This window comes from Protopterus annectens, chromosome 12.part0 (assembly GCF_019279795.1).
Source record: "Protopterus annectens isolate FY-2018-M chromosome 12.part0, PAN1.0, whole genome shotgun sequence".
NCBI lineage: Eukaryota > Metazoa > Chordata > Ceratodontiformes > Protopteridae > Protopterus > Protopterus annectens.
In genome coordinates, this window is record NC_056746.1 from 1,412,384,638 (window position 1) to 1,412,406,592 (window position 21,955).

General features: G+C 39.3%; 1 protein-coding gene across 1 annotated transcript in view; it reads right to left on the minus strand.

The window, feature by feature from the left end:
- DHX35 (DEAH-box helicase 35) overlaps positions 1 to 21,955 on the minus strand; it is an 844,978-nt gene that overhangs the window by 509,586 nt on the left and 313,437 nt on the right. Inside the window, exon 9 of the mRNA XM_044090458.1 lies at positions 18,418 to 18,530. Coding sequence (XP_043946393.1) covers positions 18,418 to 18,530 — 113 coding nt within the window. The remainder of the gene's footprint in view (positions 1 to 18,417; positions 18,531 to 21,955) is intronic.

The following is a 21,955-nucleotide window of genomic DNA, read 5'->3' on the forward strand; positions in this document are numbered from 1 at the left end:
AAAAATGTCCTGTTTTAAAAAATGGAAATGTGTAGAGCATCCAAGCCTTCTTTTGGGCACACGTGTTCAGACAGGATGGTGTGAATCTGTCTAGTTCAGGCAAGAGCATTTTTGAAGCAGATATTTTGCAATATTTGACAAACACTAGCCAGGATTTTTGCCAGGTCAAAAATGTAACATTTCAGACACAGCAACATTTGATGCATCTCTGATGTTTGTTAATGCTAGGAGCATTAATAATAAAGTTTTTTTTTAATTAGAAAATTTGCTACGCTCCCACAAGATTGATGTTGTTATAGTTTGTGAAACATGGTTAAAGAACAATGACTGGAAACCAGTTCTGTCAGGGTATAAATGTTTTTACTGTAACAGACATTCTAACAAAAAATCAGGTGGAGGTGTTATGATAGGGATTAAAGATACCTATGAGACTTGTGATTATTACATGTTCGGTGATAACGCTAATACTATAGATTGTGTAACTGTGGCAATAAAGACAACCCTGGAACATATAACAATTGTTGGAGTGTACAGACCACCAAATTAAAGTGCAGATGACCCAGAGGAATTCATACTTTTCTTACATGAAACACAGGAGGGAGGAATAATATTAGCTGGGGACTTAAATTTACCAGAAACAGACTGGAATAATATTGACTCAACAACGTTAGTAAAGAAATTATTCACAGAGTATATTCAGGAACAACAAATGCTTCAGACTGTAAAAACAAACTACCAGGGGACGGAATATACTAGATATTGTTTGTGTTCCCAAAGAAATTACTGTAACTTCAAGTCACGTTTTACCACCACTGATGTGCAGTGATCATGGGGTGATAAAGGTTAATTTGTTGCTAGATAATTCTGCCAAACTGAAATTTAAGCTAATGCATAGAATGTTAATTACAGATTATAGGGAAGCAAAACAGTTACTATATAAAACTAACTGGAGTGAGGTGTTCTGTGGAAAAACTGCAGATGGAATACGGAAAGTTTTGAAAGAGAAATTGTTTGAGTGCAAAAAGTAAAAAAAAAAAAAAAAAGTTTAACATCAGGATCTAGGCATGCAACATCAGGGGGGTATATTTCCATAAGAATAAGATACCTGATTAAGGTGAGAGACAAAAAATATAAGGAATGGAAGAGAGGTCGAACTACAACTTTGAAAACTGAAATAAACGAGCTGGCCAAACAGATTAAGCATAGTGTTAGACAAGAGCAAGAAAAATTTGAAAATTTACATAAAGATATTGAGCATAATAGGAAACCTTTTTATAGATACATAAGATGTGGAAGGAGTAAAGATACACAAATTGATAAACTGTGCACATATTCTAAAATTTATTCTCAGACACAACAGATTATAGATATATTTACAAAATCTTATGCAAAACAGTTTGGTTCCACAAAAGGGGTGGTAAGTTGTCCTAGTGACATCCAAGCAACCCCAGATACTGGAATCAAATTAGATTATATTGAAAAAGAACTGTGCAAATGGAATCCAAACAAAGTGCAGGGAGGAGATGGAATAAGTTCAAGAACTTACACTGCCATTACATCTATTATTCACTAGGGCATATAAATATGGGGAGATTCCTCAAGATTGGAGACATGCACTTATTAAACCTGTCTTTAAGGGAAAGGGGAGTAGGACAAACCCAGAATCATATAGACCCTTGAGTCTACTTTCATGTTGTGGAAAAATAATGGAGAAGGTAATACTGGATAAGTTATTGTCAGAACTGGATAAGTTGGGACTTGAAACCATATATCCGCATGCATATGTTGAAAATAGATCTATTACCACCTGTAACATGATGTTCTATAACAATATAATAACAGCTATGAATGAAAAATGTTGCTGTGATGTGATGTATATAGATTTAACTTCAACATTTGACAGGGTCATGCACAAAACACTGATCAATAAATTAGTACAACTAGGTATTGATGTACTGTTGATAAGCTGGATAGCTGCATGGCTTACAAATAGGACATGGCAAGTATCACACACCAACTGGACAGGTGAAATCCTTGGTTACAGTCAAGGTGTCCCACAGGGCTCTGTACTAGGCCCTTACTTGTTTAGATTGTATTTTTCAGACTTTACTTTTTCATCTGAGGTGTTCTACAGTCTATATGCTGACGACCTGAAATTGTGTAAACTGATTACAAGTGTTACAGATAAGGCATATCTGCAAAAGAATTTGACTAAATTGACCATTTGGGCACAGGAGAATAATATGTTGATAAATACATCACAAACTAAGCATATGAGATTTGGGAGACATAAACTGAAAGGGAAATATTTAATACAGCACACAGTGATTGAAACTGTAGACTCATTTAAGGACCTTGGTATATGGGTAGATTCAGCTATGAGTTTTTCTGATCATATCAACCAATTGGCTAATGATAGTTATAGAACTATAGGTTGTATAAAAAGATTTATAAAGTCTAGGAAATCAAACATAATGAAGTCATTGTTTGTTAGTTACATTAGACCCAAACGTGAGTATGGAATAACAATATGGAAACCCTATAGGAAAACAAGCGTGAATAAACTGGAAAGAGTACAACAGAAATATACTAAAGGCATCCATGGATGTGAAAATTTAAGTTATTATGAAAGACTAAAATATCTGAACTTGTACAGTGTCTCTTACAGATATTTAAGAGGAGATCTTATTCTGGTATATAGGGCATTTAGGGACAACTACCTCTGGGAATGTTTGGGGTTATCAAAAAGTACTAGAGAATCATCAGATAACCTATGTAGAAGATTCTACAGGAATGAGAAGTGTACTAATTGGTTCTCTGACAGAGTAGGTGATGCTTGGAACAGACTACCAAATTACATTAAAGCAAGTACTAGTTTAGATATTTTTAAGAACAGACTGGACATTTATTATGGGAACAAGTGTTTTGGCATATTGGTAAGCTAGAAGGGCTTTAATGCCCATGCTTGAAACATTTGTATGTTTGTATGTATGTATGTATATATGTACTCACATTTGTTATCTAACGAAATAGGTATATGGTATGTCTTACTTCAAAATATGAGAAACTGATAAGCATATGAGCCAAATAAAACACACCTATATTAAATATGACAATTTTAAATACATGTTTCAACTGGCAGAGCAGTTAGCATAGCTGCCTCACAGTGCTTGGCTCTCCACGTCATTTTAAAACTGTAGTACCTTCCGTCAATAGTCTGCACTTCTAACTGTGTCCATGCGAGTTTTTGATGACTGATCCATTTTTTTCCCACACCCTAGGACATGACACAGTTGAAATGGATACCTTTAAAACTGCCTCTAGGTGTGGGTTGGGTTGGGGCTGTGTCTACACGTCTGCCTGTCTGTCTGTGAATGTGAGCATTTGTGTCCTGCAATGGACTGGTGCCACATTCAGGATTAGTTTCACTGCACTGTGTCCACTAAATGCCAGGACAGACTCTTGCTCTTCTCCATGACCACAGCTAAAAGTGGATACACGAATGACTGAAGGCTTCCTCACATTTTCTTTAGTACTGTTATAAAATTATTATTGTGGTTTTCCTTAACATTGAAAGCACTGAATGTTGATCATGGAATATTTGCCACAGGACATATTAGTTAAATACTACTAACTAGAAGGTTTATGTTTCAAAAGTTTGTAAACAATGATGAACAAAGGCCTTTATAACAGCATGGGATTTGTTTATATAACTGCCATGGAAAACAAGCTAGTTGTCATCAAAAAGAAAGAAAAATATGTAGAGTTTTTCACACTGACGACAAGAAGCTGAAATTAAAAACTATAAACACAATACAATAATAATGTCTTATTTATTACCTGGATCCACTTTAACTTTAGTGCCCACTTCAAGTTTTTCAATTGGAGTAAATAAAAACGCTGTTTGTGATACAGTGGCTGTTCTGAATCTGATCATTAGCTGTGATGAAGACAGTGCTTCGGGGACTTATTTTCACCTGTGCATTAAATAGCTTGATACCAAGGAATTTAGTAATCTACCTTTACAGATTTTCTTGCCCATTTTACAATAAAAAATATGTTTAATCTGTGAGCTATCAAGAAAGCAGAAAAAAACGTATATTGATATGAGATCTCTGCACATATATATGTATTTATATAATGTATACCACACACACACACACACACACACACACACACACACACTCAGCATAAACAAATACTATTCTAATTTAGATAAGTTGTTCTTAGTTTTTGCAACTTATGTACTTATTTTAACAAGATCAACAATTCCAGGTAAATGGCATTCCAGGAATGTATTAACTTCCCCCATGTGGGCTGTAGAGAGTGGGGTAAAAAAGCCTTGTTATCACAATTGCAGTATTTTGCAATTTAGAGACAAATTAGCTGCAATGATGAAAAACATGAAGGACCTCATCATGGGCTAATCAGCGTGTCTCTGAAGCACATTACTTAGTTATTTATTTATTTTATTTTATTTTACATTTGTTGACCGGGCTAGTCCAACTGGATACATGTCCATTTTCAGTAGAGGCCCGGGGAGAAAAGCTCCATAGAGAGTAGTTATGACAAAAAACAACAGTAGATCAGAATACAAAGTATTACTTTCAATGTTAGATGAGCAATTAAAAGGGTTATACAGATAATTTAAATAGGTAAAACATTCTTAGGTAGTTGGAGTATCCTAACTACAAATGAAGACCCTTGCATTATGGATTGGATGGATATAAGGTAGTAGTGGGCTGTTTGCTATTAATCAGGATTAGAACATGGGCATAACCATTCAGATTTTAGTAGATCTTTGAGTTGTTTTTTGAATTGGTGGAGTGAGGTCTCGTGTCTTAGGTTGTTTGGGAGGGCATTCCAGGATTTTCCAATGGAGTTAGCATAGAGTGCTTCACCTCCTGAATTGTTAGATTTAATAGTTTGAATTTGTAGGCTTTTGGAAGATCTAAGGGATGTAAGGTTAGAGTAGGGAATGAATATTTTGGTCATAGCGGGGGTTTTGTCAGGATGGTGGATTGTTTTGAATGCCTCAGTGAGTTGATTGAGTTTAAGAATGTTAGGTAGTTCTAACCAATCTAATGATCTGAGATTGTTACAGTGGTGTGTACGATAGGGCATTCCTGTTATAAATCTAGCTATGCGGTTATAGGTAGTAGATAGTTTGTTGAGTTCTCTTTTATTAAGGAAGGAGAATATCGGGGAGGCATAGAGGAGTGTGGAAAGGAGGTGAGTCCGGGCAATAGTTAATTTAGTGTGTGGGGTTAGGAAGTTCTTAATTCTATACATGGACCCGAGTTTCTTGTTTACCGACTTAATGGTCAGGTTGATATGAGTATCAAATTTAAGCTTGTGGTCTATGGTCACACCAAGTAGTTTGGTGTGGGAGACAGGGTCAATTATGGTCCCATTATTGGATATCACGTGAAAGATGGGGTGGTTGGAGCTAGGAGATTGATTTCCTTGAGGGGTGGAAGTAGTGGGGAAAAACAGAAGTAATTTGGTTTTGGATGGGTTAAGTAAGAGTTTTAGTTCCAAGAACCATTTTTCAACTAGGGAAAAACAGTTTTGGGTGGCAACTTGGAGTTTGTCGAGGGAGCTGTTGGAGCAGATCAGGGTGGAGTCGTCTGCATATTGTATGCAGGTGGCTTTGGGAATGATAGAGTGCAGATTGTTAATAAATAAGGAGAAAAGAAGAGGACCAAGGACAGATCCTTGGGGAACGCCGATATTTGTGGGGAGTAGGTCGGATAAGCTATTTTCCCATAGAACAGCCTGATTTCTATGAGAAAGGTAGTCAGTAAACCAGTCTATGGTAGTTTTGCTAAGGTAGTATGCCTCCAGTGTGTGGATCAACTGTTGGTGATTGACCATGTCGAAGGCTTTAGATAGATCAAGAAAGAGCGCCGAGGTTATTAATTTATTGTTTCGATTTTGGTTAACTGAGTCAATAAAGGAAAGGAGAGCAGTAGTTGTGCTGTGATGGGGGCGAAAGCCGTGCTGGGTGTGAGACAGGAGATTGTTTCGAGTAAGATGGGTAATGAGCTGCTTGTGAATGCAGCGTTCCATGATTTTGGCTAGAGGAGATAGTATAGCTATGGGTCTGTAGTTTGATGTGTCAGTGGAAGATCCACCTTTATGAAGAGGGATGATGTGGGAGATTTTCCAAATAGAGGGAATAGAAGCTTCTGAAATGGTCCGGTTAACCAAGATAGAAACAGGGTAGGCTATGGCATCAGATGCAATTTGTAGGTAGTTGGCTGGGAGTAAGTCAGCCGCTAAGGTGGTTGGTTTGAGTTTATTTAGGAGGGTTCTAATATAGGAGGTGGGTACGGGTTGGAGGTTGAAGGCGGGTTGAGTTGGGACTATGGTTGAGGGTGTAGCCAAGGGAGAAGTAGTAAGTTGGTTGGCGAGGGACTGAATGGTTTCTGTGAAAAATGAATTAAAGGTGTTGGCTATTTCTCGAGAATCTTTACCAATGAGTTTTTCAGGGGTAGGGGTGGTGGGTTTACCTGGATGAAGGAGGTGATTAAAACCGGCCCAAAATTTCTTGGGATTATTCTGGTGTTTATTTTGGAGGTGACAGTAATACTGTTTTTTGTCAGACAATACGGCTGCTTTAGTTGAGTTTCTAAGTTGGAGAAACTTGATGCGATCTAGTGGGGTTTTAGAGGCTCTCCATTTGTGCCAGGAATTGTCTCGATGTTTAATTTTGGCTTTAGTGTCCTTTGTTAGCCAGGGTGCAATGCGTACCTTAGTTTTAGTGGGACGCTTAGGAGCATGCGAGTCTAGTATTTTTAGGAAAGTGTTATTAAAATATAACACACTCTCATCTATGGGTAAGGTTTTTAGGATGGACCAATTACATGCCTTAAGATCTGCAATGAAATGGTCCGGGACAAAATTCTTACAGTTCCTGACTAGTCTGGATTGTGGATGATTTGAAGTTGGACACTTGTGCTTAATAATAAAGGTAATCAGGTGGTCACTAAGGTCGTTGGGAAGGGTCCCTGAAGTATAATTATTTGGAGCCTTGTTTGTAAGTATCCAGTCATGGATACTCTCTTTTTGTTGGGCATTACCAATTCTGGTGGGAGATAGAATATTTTGTGAGAAGCCATGTAAGTTAATGGGGAGAGGATTTGGGAGTTCGGAATAGAGGGCCCAGTTAATATTAACATCCCCTAGAATTATCGTTTCTTGGGGATAGTTGGTAGCAAGCCAACTGAGGATTAGTTCAAGGTTATCAATATTTTTGCCTGGTGGTAGATAAGTTACTATGAGATTAATACTTTTTTGGTTGTTTAGGCGAATCTTTAGAGCAATTAGTTCAAGGTTGTGGATTTTTGGGGGTTGGAGTAGGTTCATGGTGATGTTCAGGGAGTTCTTGAACATGACAGCTATTCCCCCCCCCTTTTCTGGTTATTCGATCGCTCCTAAGGATGCTATATCCAGGTGGGATAATTTCTTCATCCTTAGTGCATGGTTTAAGCCATGTTTCCGATAGGCACATGATGTCAGGGGAGTGAGTTGCAAGCAAGGCATGTAAGCTGTGAATTTTATTATTAATACTTCTTAGGTTAAGATGAAGGATAAGGAGGGAGCCCACTAGGTTTCTGGTGTCTTTCAGTGTTTTGGGGTCTAAGTCAGAGTTAGGACCTGGGTTGGGGTGGATATCACCATCTATTGTGATAGATTTTTTTAAGTAGTCAAATATTTTTTGGAGTTTGATTAATAATTTTAGGGTATCTTTTGTTGTGGGAACCTTTGGGTGGCAGAGGGTAGGATGATTTATTTTAGGAATCTGGTTATTAGCATGGTAGTGAGACGGAGGGATGGGTTTGGAGTGGTTATGAGAATGAATGGAGGTGTGACCTTTGGAGAGGAAGACACCTGCTAGGGTTAGGGTTTCATAGCTGGTTGAGAGATAGGAAACAATAAGGAGTGATAGTAAGAAGGGAAGGGTAGTAAAAAGCTTTTTGTCCATGGTTTGAAGAGGTTAGTGAGTGTAGTGAGCTGGGGGAGCTTTCCTTGGAAAAACTAGGGTATGTAAAGAGTAGGAAGGTATATGGTGAGTAAGAAACTGGAGGGGTATAGGATGGAGTTTTAACTAGATAGAGGTTAACAGGTGGGTGGAGATTACCTAGTCAGAATAGTCTAACAAGGAATGAGAGGGAGATGAGTGGGTGGAGATAGCCTAATCAGTGTAGACAAGCTAGAAATGAGGGGGAGATGAGTCAGAGCACAGGAAGGTTGTGATTGGTTAGTGGATAAGGGGAAGGGCTTAGTGGCCTAATAAATGTAGAGGTAGTGGGGGCGGGTGGGAATAGGGGGCAGGGTGGGGCGCGGAGCGAGCCCGAGCGAAGCGAGGGCGAAGCGGAGCGGGGCCTACACCACAAGGGTGTTCCTGGTAACTTATGTCAGTTTTTTTAATTTCTTTACAATGTTAGATTACTTAGTCCTTCCTGGATCTAGCAGTAGGATATTAGGCTGGTGATTTATGACCAGGTACTGCCTAATGCCTACAGCAAACATTTAGCAAACAATAATACTGAAGTTAGGTAAAATTTTCTTTACCCTGAGTCTCTTTTGGAGATTTTTAAGTAAAGTTCTTTGGGGATTAGAGGAGGCAGGTGTGTGCATTCGCACTGGGAGTCCAAAGGAGTCAACGACAATGGTAGGGTTATACGCGTTGTCCGTCTGGCAGGGGGGCTATCTATAGGTAGAATAGAGGAGAGAGATAGAGGGTTTAGCAACAAACAGCAGGATATCCTTTATGTAGTAAGCTAGGTTCAGTAGTCTTAGAGCAGTATTAATAGTGTTTATACAACAGTGCATAAAGTAGGAGACAGTAAACAGCACTCGTTCTATTAAATCAAAGACATAGTTATTCATCATTCAATAGCTTACACTGATCGATTCTTAGGGCTATGCAAAGCACGAGGCATACAGCCCATCTGTATGCGCTTAAAGCAGATACCTACGATCTCGGAATGTAGGCTGTAAAAGAGAAAGTATGCCTAAACCAGCTTTAGCTCTTTAAATACGACTTACAGTGGAATTAAAAACAGTCGCTAAGCTTTTACAGTTGTTTGGGTAACAAATAATGGGATAACGCTAGCTAAGTAAGCAAACAAACCCTAGGGCTAAACTACACCTCGCCACGGGGGATCTAGCGAGCGGGCCTACACCACAAGGGTGTTCCTGGGTCCTAAAGGTAACTTATGTCAGTTGTTTAATTTCTTTACAATGTTAGATTACTTAGTCCTTCCTGGATCTAGCAGTAGGATATTAGGCTGGTGATTATGACCAGGTACTGCCTAATGCCTACAGCAAACATTTAGCAAACAGTAATACTGAAGTTAGGTAAAATTTTCTTTACCCTGAGTCTCTTTTGGAGATTTTTAAGTAAAGTTCTTTGGGGATTAGAGGAGGCAGGTGTGTGCATTCGCACTGGGAGTCCAAAGGCGTCAACGACAATGGTAGGGTTATACCCGTTGTCCGTCTGGCAGGGGGGCTATCTATAGGTAGAATAGAGGAGAGAGATAGAGGGTTTAGCAACAAACAGCAGGATATCCTTTATGTAGTAAGCTAGGTTCAGTAGTCTTAGAGCAGTATTAATAGTGTTTATACAACAGTGCATAAAGTAGGAGACAGTACTCGTTCTATTAAATCAAAGACATAGTTATTCATCATTCAATAGCTTACACTGATCGATTCTTAGGGTATGCAAAGCAGCTTGAGGCATACAGCCCATCTGTATGCGCTTAAAGCAGATATCTACGTATCTCGAATGTAGGCTGTAAAGAGAAAGTATGCCTAAACCAGCTTTAGCTCTTTAAATCGACTTACAGTGGAATTAAAAAACAGTCGCTAAGCTTTTACAGTTGTTTGGGTAACAAATAATGGGATAACGCTAGCTAAGTAAGCAAACAAACCCTAAGGCTAAACTACACCATGCCACGAGGCATCTAGCGGAGCGGGGCCTACACCACAAGGGTGTTCCTGGGTCCTAAAGGTAACTTATGTCAGTTTTTTTAATTTCTTTACAATGTTAGATTACTTAGTCCTTCCTGGATCTAGCAGTAGGATATTAGGCTGGTGATTATGACCAGGTACTGCCTAATGCCTACAGCAAACATTTAGCAAACAATAATACTGAAGTTAGGTAAAATTTTCTTTACCCTGAGTCTCTTTTGGAGATTTTTAAGTAAAGTTCTTTGGGGATTAGAGGAGGCAGGTGTGTGCATTCGCACTGGGAGTCCAAAGGAGTCAACGACAATGGTAGGGTTATACGCGTTGTCCGTCTGGCAGGGGGGCTATCTATAGGTAGAATAGAGGAGAGAGATAGAGGGTTTAGCAACAAACAGCAGGATATCCTTTATGTAGTAAGCTAGGTTCAGTAGTCTTAGAGCAGTATTAATAGTGTTTATACAACAGTGCATAAAGTAGGAGACAGTAAACAGCACTCGTTCGATTAAATCAAAGACATAGTTATTCATCATTCAATAGCTTACACTGATCGATTCTTAGGGCTATGCAAAGCAACGCTACGAGGCATACAGCCCATCTGTATGCGCGCTTAAAGCAGATACCTACGTATCTCGGAATGTAGGCTGTAAAAGAGAAAGTATGCCTAAACCAGCTTTAGCTCTTTAAATATGACTTACAGTGGAATTAAAAAACAGTCGCTAAGCTTTTACAGTTGTTTGGGTAACAAATAATGGGATAACGCTAGCTAAGTATGCAAACAAACCCTAGGGCTAAACTACACCACGCCACGAGGCATCTAGCGGAGCGGGGCCTACACCACAAGGGTGTTCCTGGGTCCTAAAGGTAACTTATGTCAGTTTTTTTAATTTCTTTACAATGTTAGATTACTTAGTCCTTCCTGGATCTAGCAGTAGGATATTAGGCTGGTGATTATGACCAGGTACTGCCTAATGCCTACAGCAAACATTTAGCAAACAATAATACTGAAGTTAGGTAAAATTTTCTTTACCCTGAGTCTCTTTTGGAGATTTTTAAGTAAAGTTCTTTGGGGATTAGAGGAGGCAGGTGTGTGCATTCGCACTGGGAGTCCAAAGGAGTCAACGACAATGGTAGGGTTATACGTTGTCCGTCTGGCAGGGGGGCTATCTATAGGTAGAATAGAGGAGAGAGATAGAGGGTTTAGCAACAAACAGCAGGATATCCTTTATGTAGTAAGCTAGGTTCAGTAGTCTTAGAGCAGTATTAATAATGTTTATACAACAGTGCATAAAGTAGGAGACAGTAAACAGCACTCGTTCTATTAAATCAAAGACATAGTTATTCATCATTCAATAGCTTACACTGATCGATTCTTAGGGCTATGCAAAGCCACGAGGCATACAGCCCATCTGTATGCGCGCTTAAAGCAGATACCTACGTATCTCGGAATGTAGGCTGTAAAAGAGAAAGTATGCCTAAACCAGCTTTAGCTCTTTAAATACAACTTACAGTGGAATTAAAAAACAGTCGCTAAGCTTTTACAGTTGTTTGGGTAACAAATAATGGGATAACGCTAGCTAAGTAAGCAAACAAACCCTAGGGCTAAACTACACCTCGCCACGAGGCATCTAGCGGAGCGGGGCCTACACCACAAGGGTGTTCCTGGGTCCTAAAGGTAACTTATGTCAGTTTTTTTAATTTCTTTACAATGTTAGATTACTTAGTCCTTCCTGGATCTAGCAGTAGGGTATTAGGCTGGTGATTATGACCAGGTACTGCCTAATGCCTACAGCAAACATTTAGCAAACAATAATACTGAAGTTAGGTAAAACTTTCTTTACCCTGAGTCTCTTTTGGAGATTTTTAAGTAAAGTTCTTTGGGGATTAGAGGAGGCAGGTGTGTGCATTCGCACTGGGAGTCCAAAGGAGTCAACGACAATGGTAGGGTTATACGCGTTGTCCGTCTGGCAGGGGGGCTATCTATAGGTAGAATAGAGGAGAGATAGAGGGTTTAGCAACAAACAGCAGGATATCCTTTATGTAGTAAGCTAGGTTCAGTAGTCTTAGAGCAGTATTAATAGTGTTTATACAACAGTGCATAAAGTAGGAGACAGTAAACAGCACTCGTTCTATTAAATCAAAGACATAGTTATTCATCATTCAATAGCTTACACTGATCGATTCTTAGGGCTATGCAAAGCAACGCTACGAGGCATACAGCCCATCTGTATCTGGCTAAAGCAGATACCTACGTATCTCGGAATGTAGGCTGTAAAAGAGAAAGTATGCCTAAACCAGCTTTAGCTCTTTAAATACGACTTACAGTGGAATTAAAAAACAGTCGCTAAGCTTTTACAGTTGTTTGGGACACAAATAATGGGATAACGCTAGCTAAGTAAGCAAACAAACCCTAGGGCTAAACTACACCACGCCACAAGGCATCTAGCGGAGCGGGGCCTACACCACAAGGGTGTTCCTGGGTCCTAAAGGTAACTTATGTCAGTTTTTTTAATTTCTTTACAATGTTAGATTACTTAGTCCTTCCTGGATCTAGCAGTAGGATATTAGGCTGGTGATTATGACCAGGTACTGCCTAATGCCTACAGCAAACATTTAGCAAACAATAATACTGAAGTTAGGTAAAATTTTCTTTACCCTGAGTCTCTTTTGGAGATTTTTAAGTAAAGTTCTTTGGGGATTAGAGGAGGCAGGTGTGTGCATTCGCACTGGGAGTCCAAAGGAGTCAACGACAATGGTAGGGTTATACGCGTTGTCCGTCTGGCAGGGGGGCTATCTATAGGTAGAATAGAGGAGAGAGATAGAGGGTTTAGCAACAAACAGCAGGATATCCTTTATGTAGTAAGCTAGGTTCAGTAGTCTTAGAGCAGTATTAATAGTGTTTATACAACAGTGCATAAATTAGGAGACAGTACTCGTTCTATTAAATCAAAGACATAGTTATTCATCATTCAATAGCTTACACTGATCGATTCTTAGGGTATGCAAAGCAACGCTACGAGGCATACAGCCCATCTGTATGCGCGCTTAAAGCAGATATCTACGTATCTCGGAATGTAGGCTGTAAAAGAGAAAGTATGCCTAAACCAGCTTTAGCTCTTTAAATACGACTTACAGTGGAATTAAAAAACAGTCGCTAAGCTTTTACAGTTGTTTGGGTAACAAATAATGGGATAACGCTAGCTAAGTAAGCAAACAAACCCTAAGGCTAAACTACACCATGCCACGAGGCATCTAGCGGAGCGGGGCCTACACCACAAGGGTGTTCCTGGGTCCTAAAGGTAACTTATTTCAGTTTTTTTAATTTCTTTACAATGTTAGATTACTTAGTCCTTCCTGGATCTAGCAGTAGGATATTAGGCTGGTGATTATGACCAGGTACTGCCTAATGCCTACAGCAAACATTTAGCAAACAATAATACTGAAGTTAGGTAAAATTTTCTTTACCCTGAGTCTCTTTTGGAGATTTTTAAGTAAAGTTCTTTGGGGATTAGAGGAGGCAGGTGTGTGCATTCGCACTGGGAGTCCAAAGGAGTCAACGACAATGGTAGGGTTATACGCATTGTCCGTCTGGCAGGGGGGCTATCTATAGGTAGAATAGAGGAGAGAGATAGAGGTTTAGCAACAAACAGCAGGATATCCTTTATGTAGTAAGCTAGGTTCAGTAGTCTTAGAGCAGTATTAATAGTGTTTATACAACAGTGCATAAAGTAGGAGACAGTAAACAGCACTCGTTCTATTAAATCAAAGACATAGTTATTCATCATTCAATAGCTTACACTGATCGATTCTTAGGGCTATGCAAAGCAACGCTATGAGGCATACAGCCCATCTGTATGCGCGCTTAAAGCAGATACCTACGTATCTCGGAATGTAGGCTGTAAAAGAGAAAGTATGCCTAAACCAGCTTTAGCTCTTTAAATACGACTTACAGTGGAATTAAAAAACAGTCGCTAAGCTTTTACAGTTGTTTGGGTAACAAATAATGGGATAACGCTAGCTAAGTAAGCAAACAAACCCTAGGGCTAAACTACACCACGCCACGAGGCATCTAGCGGAGCAGGGCCTACACCACAAGGGTGTTCCTGGGTCCTAAAGGTAACTTATGTCAGTTTTTTTAATTTCTTTACAATGTTAGATTACTTAGTCCTTCCTGGATCTAGCAGTAGGATATTAGGCTGGTGATTATGACCAGGTACTGCCTAATGCCTACAGCAAACATTTAGCAAACAATAATACTGAAGTTAGGTAAAATTTTCTTTACCCTGAGTCTCTTTTGGAGATTTTTAAGTAAAGTTCTTTGGGGATTAGAGGAGGCAGGTGTGTGCATTCGCACTGGGAGTCCAAAGGAGTCAACGACAATGGTAGGGTTATACGCGTTGTCCGTCTGGCAGGGGGGCTATCTATAGGTAGAATAGAGGAGAGAGATAGAGGGTTTAGCAACAAACAGCAGGATATCCTTTATGTAGTAAGCTAGGTTCAGTAGTCTTAGAGCAGTATTAATAGTGTTTATACAACAGTGCATGAAGTAGGAGACAGTACTCGTTCTATTAAATCAAAGACATAGTTATTCATCATTCAATAGCTTACACTGATCGATTCTTAGGGCTATGCAAAGCAACGCTACGAGGCATACAGCCCATCTGTATGCGCGCTTAAAGCAGATACCTACGTATCTCGGAATGTAGGCTGTAAAAGAGAAAGTATGCCTAAACCAGCTTTAGCTCTTTAAATACGACTTACAGTGGAATTAAAAAACAGTCGCTAAGCTTTTACAGTTGTTTGGGTAACAAATAATGGGATAACGCTAGCTAAGTACGCAAACAAACCCTAAGGCTAAACTACACCACGCCACGAGGCATCTAGCGGAGCGGGGCCCACACCACAAGGGTGTTCCTGGGTCCTAAAGGTAACTTATGTCAGTTGTTTAATTTCTTTACAATGTTAGATTACTTAGTCCTTCCTGGATCTAGCAGTAGGATATTAGGCTGGTGATTATGACCAGGTACTGCCTAATGCCTACAGCAAACATTTAGCAAACAATAATACTGAAGTTAGGTAAAATTTTCTTTACCCTGAGTCTCTTTTGGAGATTTTTAAGTAAAGTTCTTTGGGGATTAGAGGAGGCAGGTGTGTGCATTCGCACTGGGAGTCCAAAGGAGTCAACGACAATGGTAGGGTTATACGCGTTGTCCGTCTGGCAGGGGGGCTATCTATAGGTAGAATAGAGGAGAGAGATAGAGGGTTTAGCAACAAACAGCAGGATATCCTTTATGTAGTAAGCTAGGTTCAGTAGTCTTAGAGCAGTATTAATAGTGTTTATACAACAGTGCATAAAGTAGGAGACAGTAAACAGCACTCGTTCTATTAAATCAAAGACATAGTTATTCATCATTCAATAGCTTACACTGATCGATTCTTAGGGCTATGCAAAGCAACGCTACGAGGCATACAGCCCATCTGTATGCGCGCTTAAAGCAGATACCTACGTATCTCGGAATGTAGGCTGTAAAAGAGAAAGTATGCCTAAATCAGCTTTAGCTCTTTAAATACGACTTACAGTGGAATTAAAAAACAGTCACTAAGCTTTTACAGTTGTTTGGGTAACAAATAATGGGATAACGCTAGCTAAGTAAGCAAACAAACCCTAGGGCTAAACTACACCACGCCACGAGGCATCTAGCGGAGCGGGGCCTACACCACAAGGGTGCTCCTGGGTCCTAAAGGTAACTTATGTCAGTTTTTTTAATTTCTTTACAATGTTAGATTACTTAGTCCTTCCTGGATCTAGCAGTAGGATATTAGGCTGGTGATTATGACCAGGTACTGCCTAATGCCTACAGCAAACATTTAGCAAACAATAATACTGAAGTTAGGTAAAATTTTCTTTACCCTGAGTCTCTTTTGGAGATTTTTAAGTAAAGTTCTTTGGGGATTAGAGGAGGCAGGTGTGTGCATTCGCACTGGGAGTCCAAAGGAGTCAACGACAATGGTAGGGTTATACGCGTTGTACGTCTGGCAGGGGGGCTATCTATAGGTAGAATAGAGGAGAGAGATAGAGGGTTTAGCAACAAACAGCAGGATATCCTTTATGTAGTAAGCTAGGTTCAGTAGTCTTAGAGCAGTATTAATAGTGTTTATACAACAGTGCATAAAGTAGGAGACAGTATTCGCTCTATTAAATCAAAGACATAGTTATTCATCATTCAATAGCTTACACTGATCAATTCTTAGGGCTATGCAAAGCAACGCTACGAGGCATACAGCCCATCTGTATCTGGCTTAAAGCAGATACCTCATTATCTCAGAATGTAGGCTGTAAAAGAGAAAGTATGCCTAAACCAGCTTTAGCTCTTCAAATACGACTTACAGTGGAATTAAAAAACAGTCGCTAAGCTTTTACAGTTGTTTGGGTAACAAATAATGGGATAACGCTAGCTAAGTAAGCAAACAAACCCTAGGGCTAAACTACACCACGCCACGAGGCATCTAGCGGAGCGGGGCCTACACCACAAGGGTGTTCCTGGGTCCTAAAGGTAACTTATGTCAGTTTTTTTAATTTCTTTACAATGTTAGATTACTTAGTCCTTCCTGGATCTAGCAGTAGGATATTAGGCTGGTGATTATGACCAGGTACTGCCTAATGCCTACAGCAAACATTTAGCAAACAATAATACTGAAGTTAGGTAAAATTTTCTTTACCCTGAGTCTCTTTTGGAGATTTTTAAGTAAAGTTCTTTGGGGATTAGAGGAGGCAGGTGTGTGCATTCGCACTGGGAGTCCAAAGGAGTCAACGACAATGGTAGGGTTATATGCGTTGTCCGTCTGGCAGGGGGGCTATCTATAGGTAGATATTACCTATCATGACATGCAAATCAGCACTTCCCATGGTAACTACAGCAGCTGCATAAATTAAAACACAGCCACCCAAACACTAGCGCACACACACACACACACACACACACACACACACACACACACACACACACACACACACACACACACACAACACAGACAGGTACACAAACCACAGTCCTCTTACCTGTCCCTATTTCAACGGAATACCCCAGGTGTCTCCTACTCCAGTCCTTGGCTATCATAGAAGGTTACAGCCCAGGTCATATCCCTGGATCCATGGGGGTCTACCAATCCCAGTATTGCCTGGTGTATAGTTATGGCACATGACTTAACAGTAATCCCTTGAGTTCTAGTGGCTCACACACCCTAATCTCGGTTCTGTTTGAAGAGCCATTACAGCATGACAATAGTATACCTTGTGTCTAGTGTTCCTCAAACCCCCATCCCTGTACCACTGTAACTGATGTTCAGGCACAGAGAGTTTTCCCTGGTGCCTAGTGTTCTCTGACACCTGATCTCCATACTGGTGTAAGTGCCATTCAGGCACTCTTTTCTGGTGCCGAGTATTTCCACCCCCCCATCCCCATCCCAATCTCACTACTGGTTTAAGTGCCATTCAGGCACAGACATTCTTCCCCAGAGTCCCATACCCATGGCCCCTTCCCCAGAGTCCCATACCCATGGCCCCTTGCTGGTTTAAGTCCCATTATGGCACAAGTCTTTTCATGTCACCCCCTACTGGCCAGTGGTCCCTTATCCCAGTTTTTGAGTAATCATGGTGGCTACTGATCCACCCACACCCAATGTTGTTGACTTTACTTGTTAGTCTAGGAGTGTGTGGATGTATGACAGCCACCCCAACCTACCACCACATACACTCATGTGCACGCGCACACACAAAACACACACACACACTCAGCAGCCTCCTAATCAACCAGTCACAGTCTTACTCCCATCCATTTATTCATTCACACACACACATGCACACACGTGACCACCCCCATGCAAATATACACTCACACACCCCATGATATGATCAACCTATAATAACCTTCTAGCCCTATCTTACCACTAAACTCCCCAGTACTTACATCTGTTACAATGGATGAAAACTGCACTACTGCAACATGTTAGAACAGTCATGCTACTCTACTTGTTCGAGCAATAAAATTGCTTGCCATGCAGATGACCTCCTGGAGGCAGTACCAGGAGTGAACATCCATGGCTAATTAGCATAAGCTTTCTTCACCCAGCAGGCTGCCTAATTAGTATATAGCACGTCTGAAAGCCAGCCTTATGCAGTGTTGCATGTCTTTGTGCAGAAGCAACATACAGTATAACATCAGAGCTCTATCTGAATTTCAAAATTTTATTGTGTACATCTTGCGATAACCTTTATGAATTCAAACCAATGTAAATAAAATCCTATGTTCTTTTATATAAATCTTAGAATTTGGTTAAACAACTAGAATCAATAAACCAGTAGGACTTATTGAAAAAGATATGAAACAACTGTGTCTAATGATGCAGATGTTTTAGTCCAGAAATGAGCACAGAATCATATACCTTAATGTGTAGAAGATGTCCACAGGAAATGTCCTTCCTTCCACAGTCAGGATTGCACACGTATCTTTGGTGACATCCTCAGTCTCATTCTGATTAAAAAATTCTTTAAATCTCTGGAGGAAAAGAAAATCCATAACATGAAAGGTGAGATGTGCTACAATACATTAATCTGCTTTTATTGAAAAAAAAAATGATCCCAGTACATCCCCCGCTAACTGCATTCTTCAGGCTTCTGTCTCTCATTACACAGTGGAACCATCTGTGGATAACTGTGCCACATATAATCAAAAGATGACATCAAGCTAAATACATCCAAACTCAAAACACCTAAAAACACAGCAACAATGAAAACAAAAAAAACATATATATATATATATATATATATATATATATATATATATATATATTTTTTTTTTTTTAGTGTGTGCAAGCATCCTCCATACCCACCGTTACTCATATATACCAACTCCGAGATTGCACAATAGTAGGGATAGGGGCAAATTCCTGTCCCCGGTGTACTGTGACCTCCCATAAAGCAATGCCGGCATTTTGAGATCATTTGACTACTCAATCACTTCTGCCAGTATTAAACACGCCTAGTTTTCTGAAAGTTTGACTAACTGAATGCTGCCTGTTTGGACAAGGCAAGAAAATTATACTAAACCAACAGATTGGTTCGGTTACAATAAAGGCTGTCTTCCCCAATGAATAGTTCGTTTCAGTTACAATCACCACCAATAGCTCCACCATGTGAAATAGTTCTTGAATAAACACCACCAATAGCTCCACGAGAGAAATTCTTTTATTATAAACAAAGGACAGTTTAAAAGAACTGATTTAGCGCTTTCGTCTCCCACCGGAGACCTCTTCAGAATCATATTCAGTATTATAGTAATCCTGGCGTTTAACAGTGCAGTAAATGTTGTCCCTAATTCTCTCCTATAACGTCCTGTTGGTCTTGCCCACATAGTATCTAAAACATATCTGACAGTGGGCTACATAAACAACATTTTTAGTATGGCAATAATGGACCACATTTACTGCACTGTTAGACGCCAGGATTATAGTGCAATAGCGAAGCACACTTTAATTATGGGAGAAAGTCATACATTTTTATTTTAGATTTTACATATACAGTATGAGAATAGGAGATTAGGGGACATTACTACTGAAACTGAGAAGTCTGAATTACAATGGATTCTTAGACTAGGTGCTCATAGGGGGGGAGGCCTTAATGAAAGTGTATCTCTAAAACCTACATTAAAAAATAGAAACCTCAGACATTAATTAATTGATTGATACATTTTTTGCTATAAATGATATGAATGGTATTTAATTGTATTTTATTCCATATGAATTGTTTTACTTTATATCAATGTAATGACTAAAGTTGGGATATACATTTTTTGTTGTTAAGTCTTTATGAGTTAATTACATTGATTGATTTTAATTGGTTAATGAGTTTGGTTAGATATATATAAATTGATTGAATTTAATGCATTTTGTAATGTCTGATGAAGCGGAACGTTTTATCTGCGAAAGCGCTCACATTTTTAATTAAATCAGTTGTTTTATTCTCGTTGTTGGATATTATTATTGCTCAAGCAATTGTTTCTGAATGGACTTTTGCCTTTTCATGGACTTTTGTCTTTGCTACAATTATAACTTGTCTGCTGTTCCCAGTTCGTAAGGGTGTTTGTGATATTTAAAGGGTATTCTGCCTTCCTTTTCTTTGACACACACACATATATATATTCTTTTATCACTGCTTAACACAACAAAAGTGTCTATAATATCATTGCTTAACACAACAGAAGTGTCTATAAATATCTTCCTGACATATGCACAATTGGCGGAAAATAGACTTTCCTTCTTACAATACCCATACCTCTAGCAATTAACAATACAATTTGCAAGTTCAATGGCTGCACTACGCACAAACAAAAACAGCAACTAGTGTGTTTTTGATGGTTTTTTTTAACAAGAAACATCTTTATTAAATTATCGCATATGACAGGCAATCTTACATTTATATAAATGAAAATAAACAATATCAACACAATTTCAGTTGCAAACATTATACATTACAAACCATGCTCACTCAACTATAGCTGCAAACATTATACATCACTTACAATAAATCCAGCCATTGTCAGTCAGACATTACATTGCTCATTCAAATCCTGCCTTCTTTTAAACCTCGTTCCTCCTCTACATGTATTGATCTCACATTTCCATTTTTTCCTATGTGATTTGCTCCTACCCTTTTCTAACAATCACAATTCCAGTTATTTTTATCTCTATTAGTATATTCACTACTTCTAGTAAAGTTGGTTTAGACTTTGATTTCCATTTTCTAGTAATTTCTTTTTTGGTAGCCATCATATAATTACACTCAGGAAGGCCTTACTATGTCTAGGCAATTCTGATTCTATATCATAGCTAAAAAAAAAATAATTTCCTTAGTTACAATAATTTGCTCACCCAGTATCACTGACAGAGCAGTCTGCAGGGAATCTTTAAAAGTCTGCTAACTCATTACACTCCCAGAAAATATGTACCCAATTGCCCCTTTCTTCCCCATCAAACCTCCACCATTTGTTGTCTACCTGAGGAAAAAGTATTTGGAGTCTACTTGGGGTATAAAAATACCTATGTAAACACTTCCAAGCAAAGATCTTAAATCTTCTAGACTTTCTTGCTATTTGTGAGAAATACATATATCCTCCCATTGTTTCTTTGTGAATTGCATATCCAATCTCTCTTCCCACTCCTTTCTAACCTCCTCTGATTGATTCTTATAGTTGTCATGCAATATTTTATATGCTTTACTAACTGTTTCTTTCTTAATGGAAGTGTACTTTTGATATTACTATTATTAGCACTTAGTTATATTCTGCAAGGAAGAGTGTCATATTTGCTAAGACAGCACACTTTTTTTATACAACTACTAAAAAAGAAGTTATGTCTTACCATAACGTTCCATCTGAGTTGTTGATCTTCTTCCATTCATCACTGATGGGTAAGGTTCTGAACAGTAGGAACCGAGTCGGCCAAATACCAATCTAGCGTACACCAAACTCTCGAGCCACGCTACTACCCACAATGCCCTTCATCCCATACCTCAAATCGAGTTTACAGAAAGGTGGGAGGTTGGCATAATGGTTAAGGTGTTTACCTTACAAACACAAGGTGCAGGGTTTGATTCTCACATGGGGTAACTGGCTAGGCTTAAAATGGCCCACAAGGGCAGTTAGTCTAGTACTAATCTATGAACCTAATCTATATAGTAGCAACATATATAAGAAACAGAAACAAAGGCAGAGGCCACCTCTGCGCAAACACCCTAACATACCAAAACGACCCGAAGATCCGCCAGGAGCCTTTGGAGGGGGAAGGTGGGAGGGTGTGATTAATGGAAGAAGATCAACAACTCAGATGGAACATTATGGTAAGACATAACTTCTTTATCTAAAGTTGTTAATCTTCTTCCATTCCTCACTGATGGGACCGAGTCCCTAGCTACTACAGAATCTGG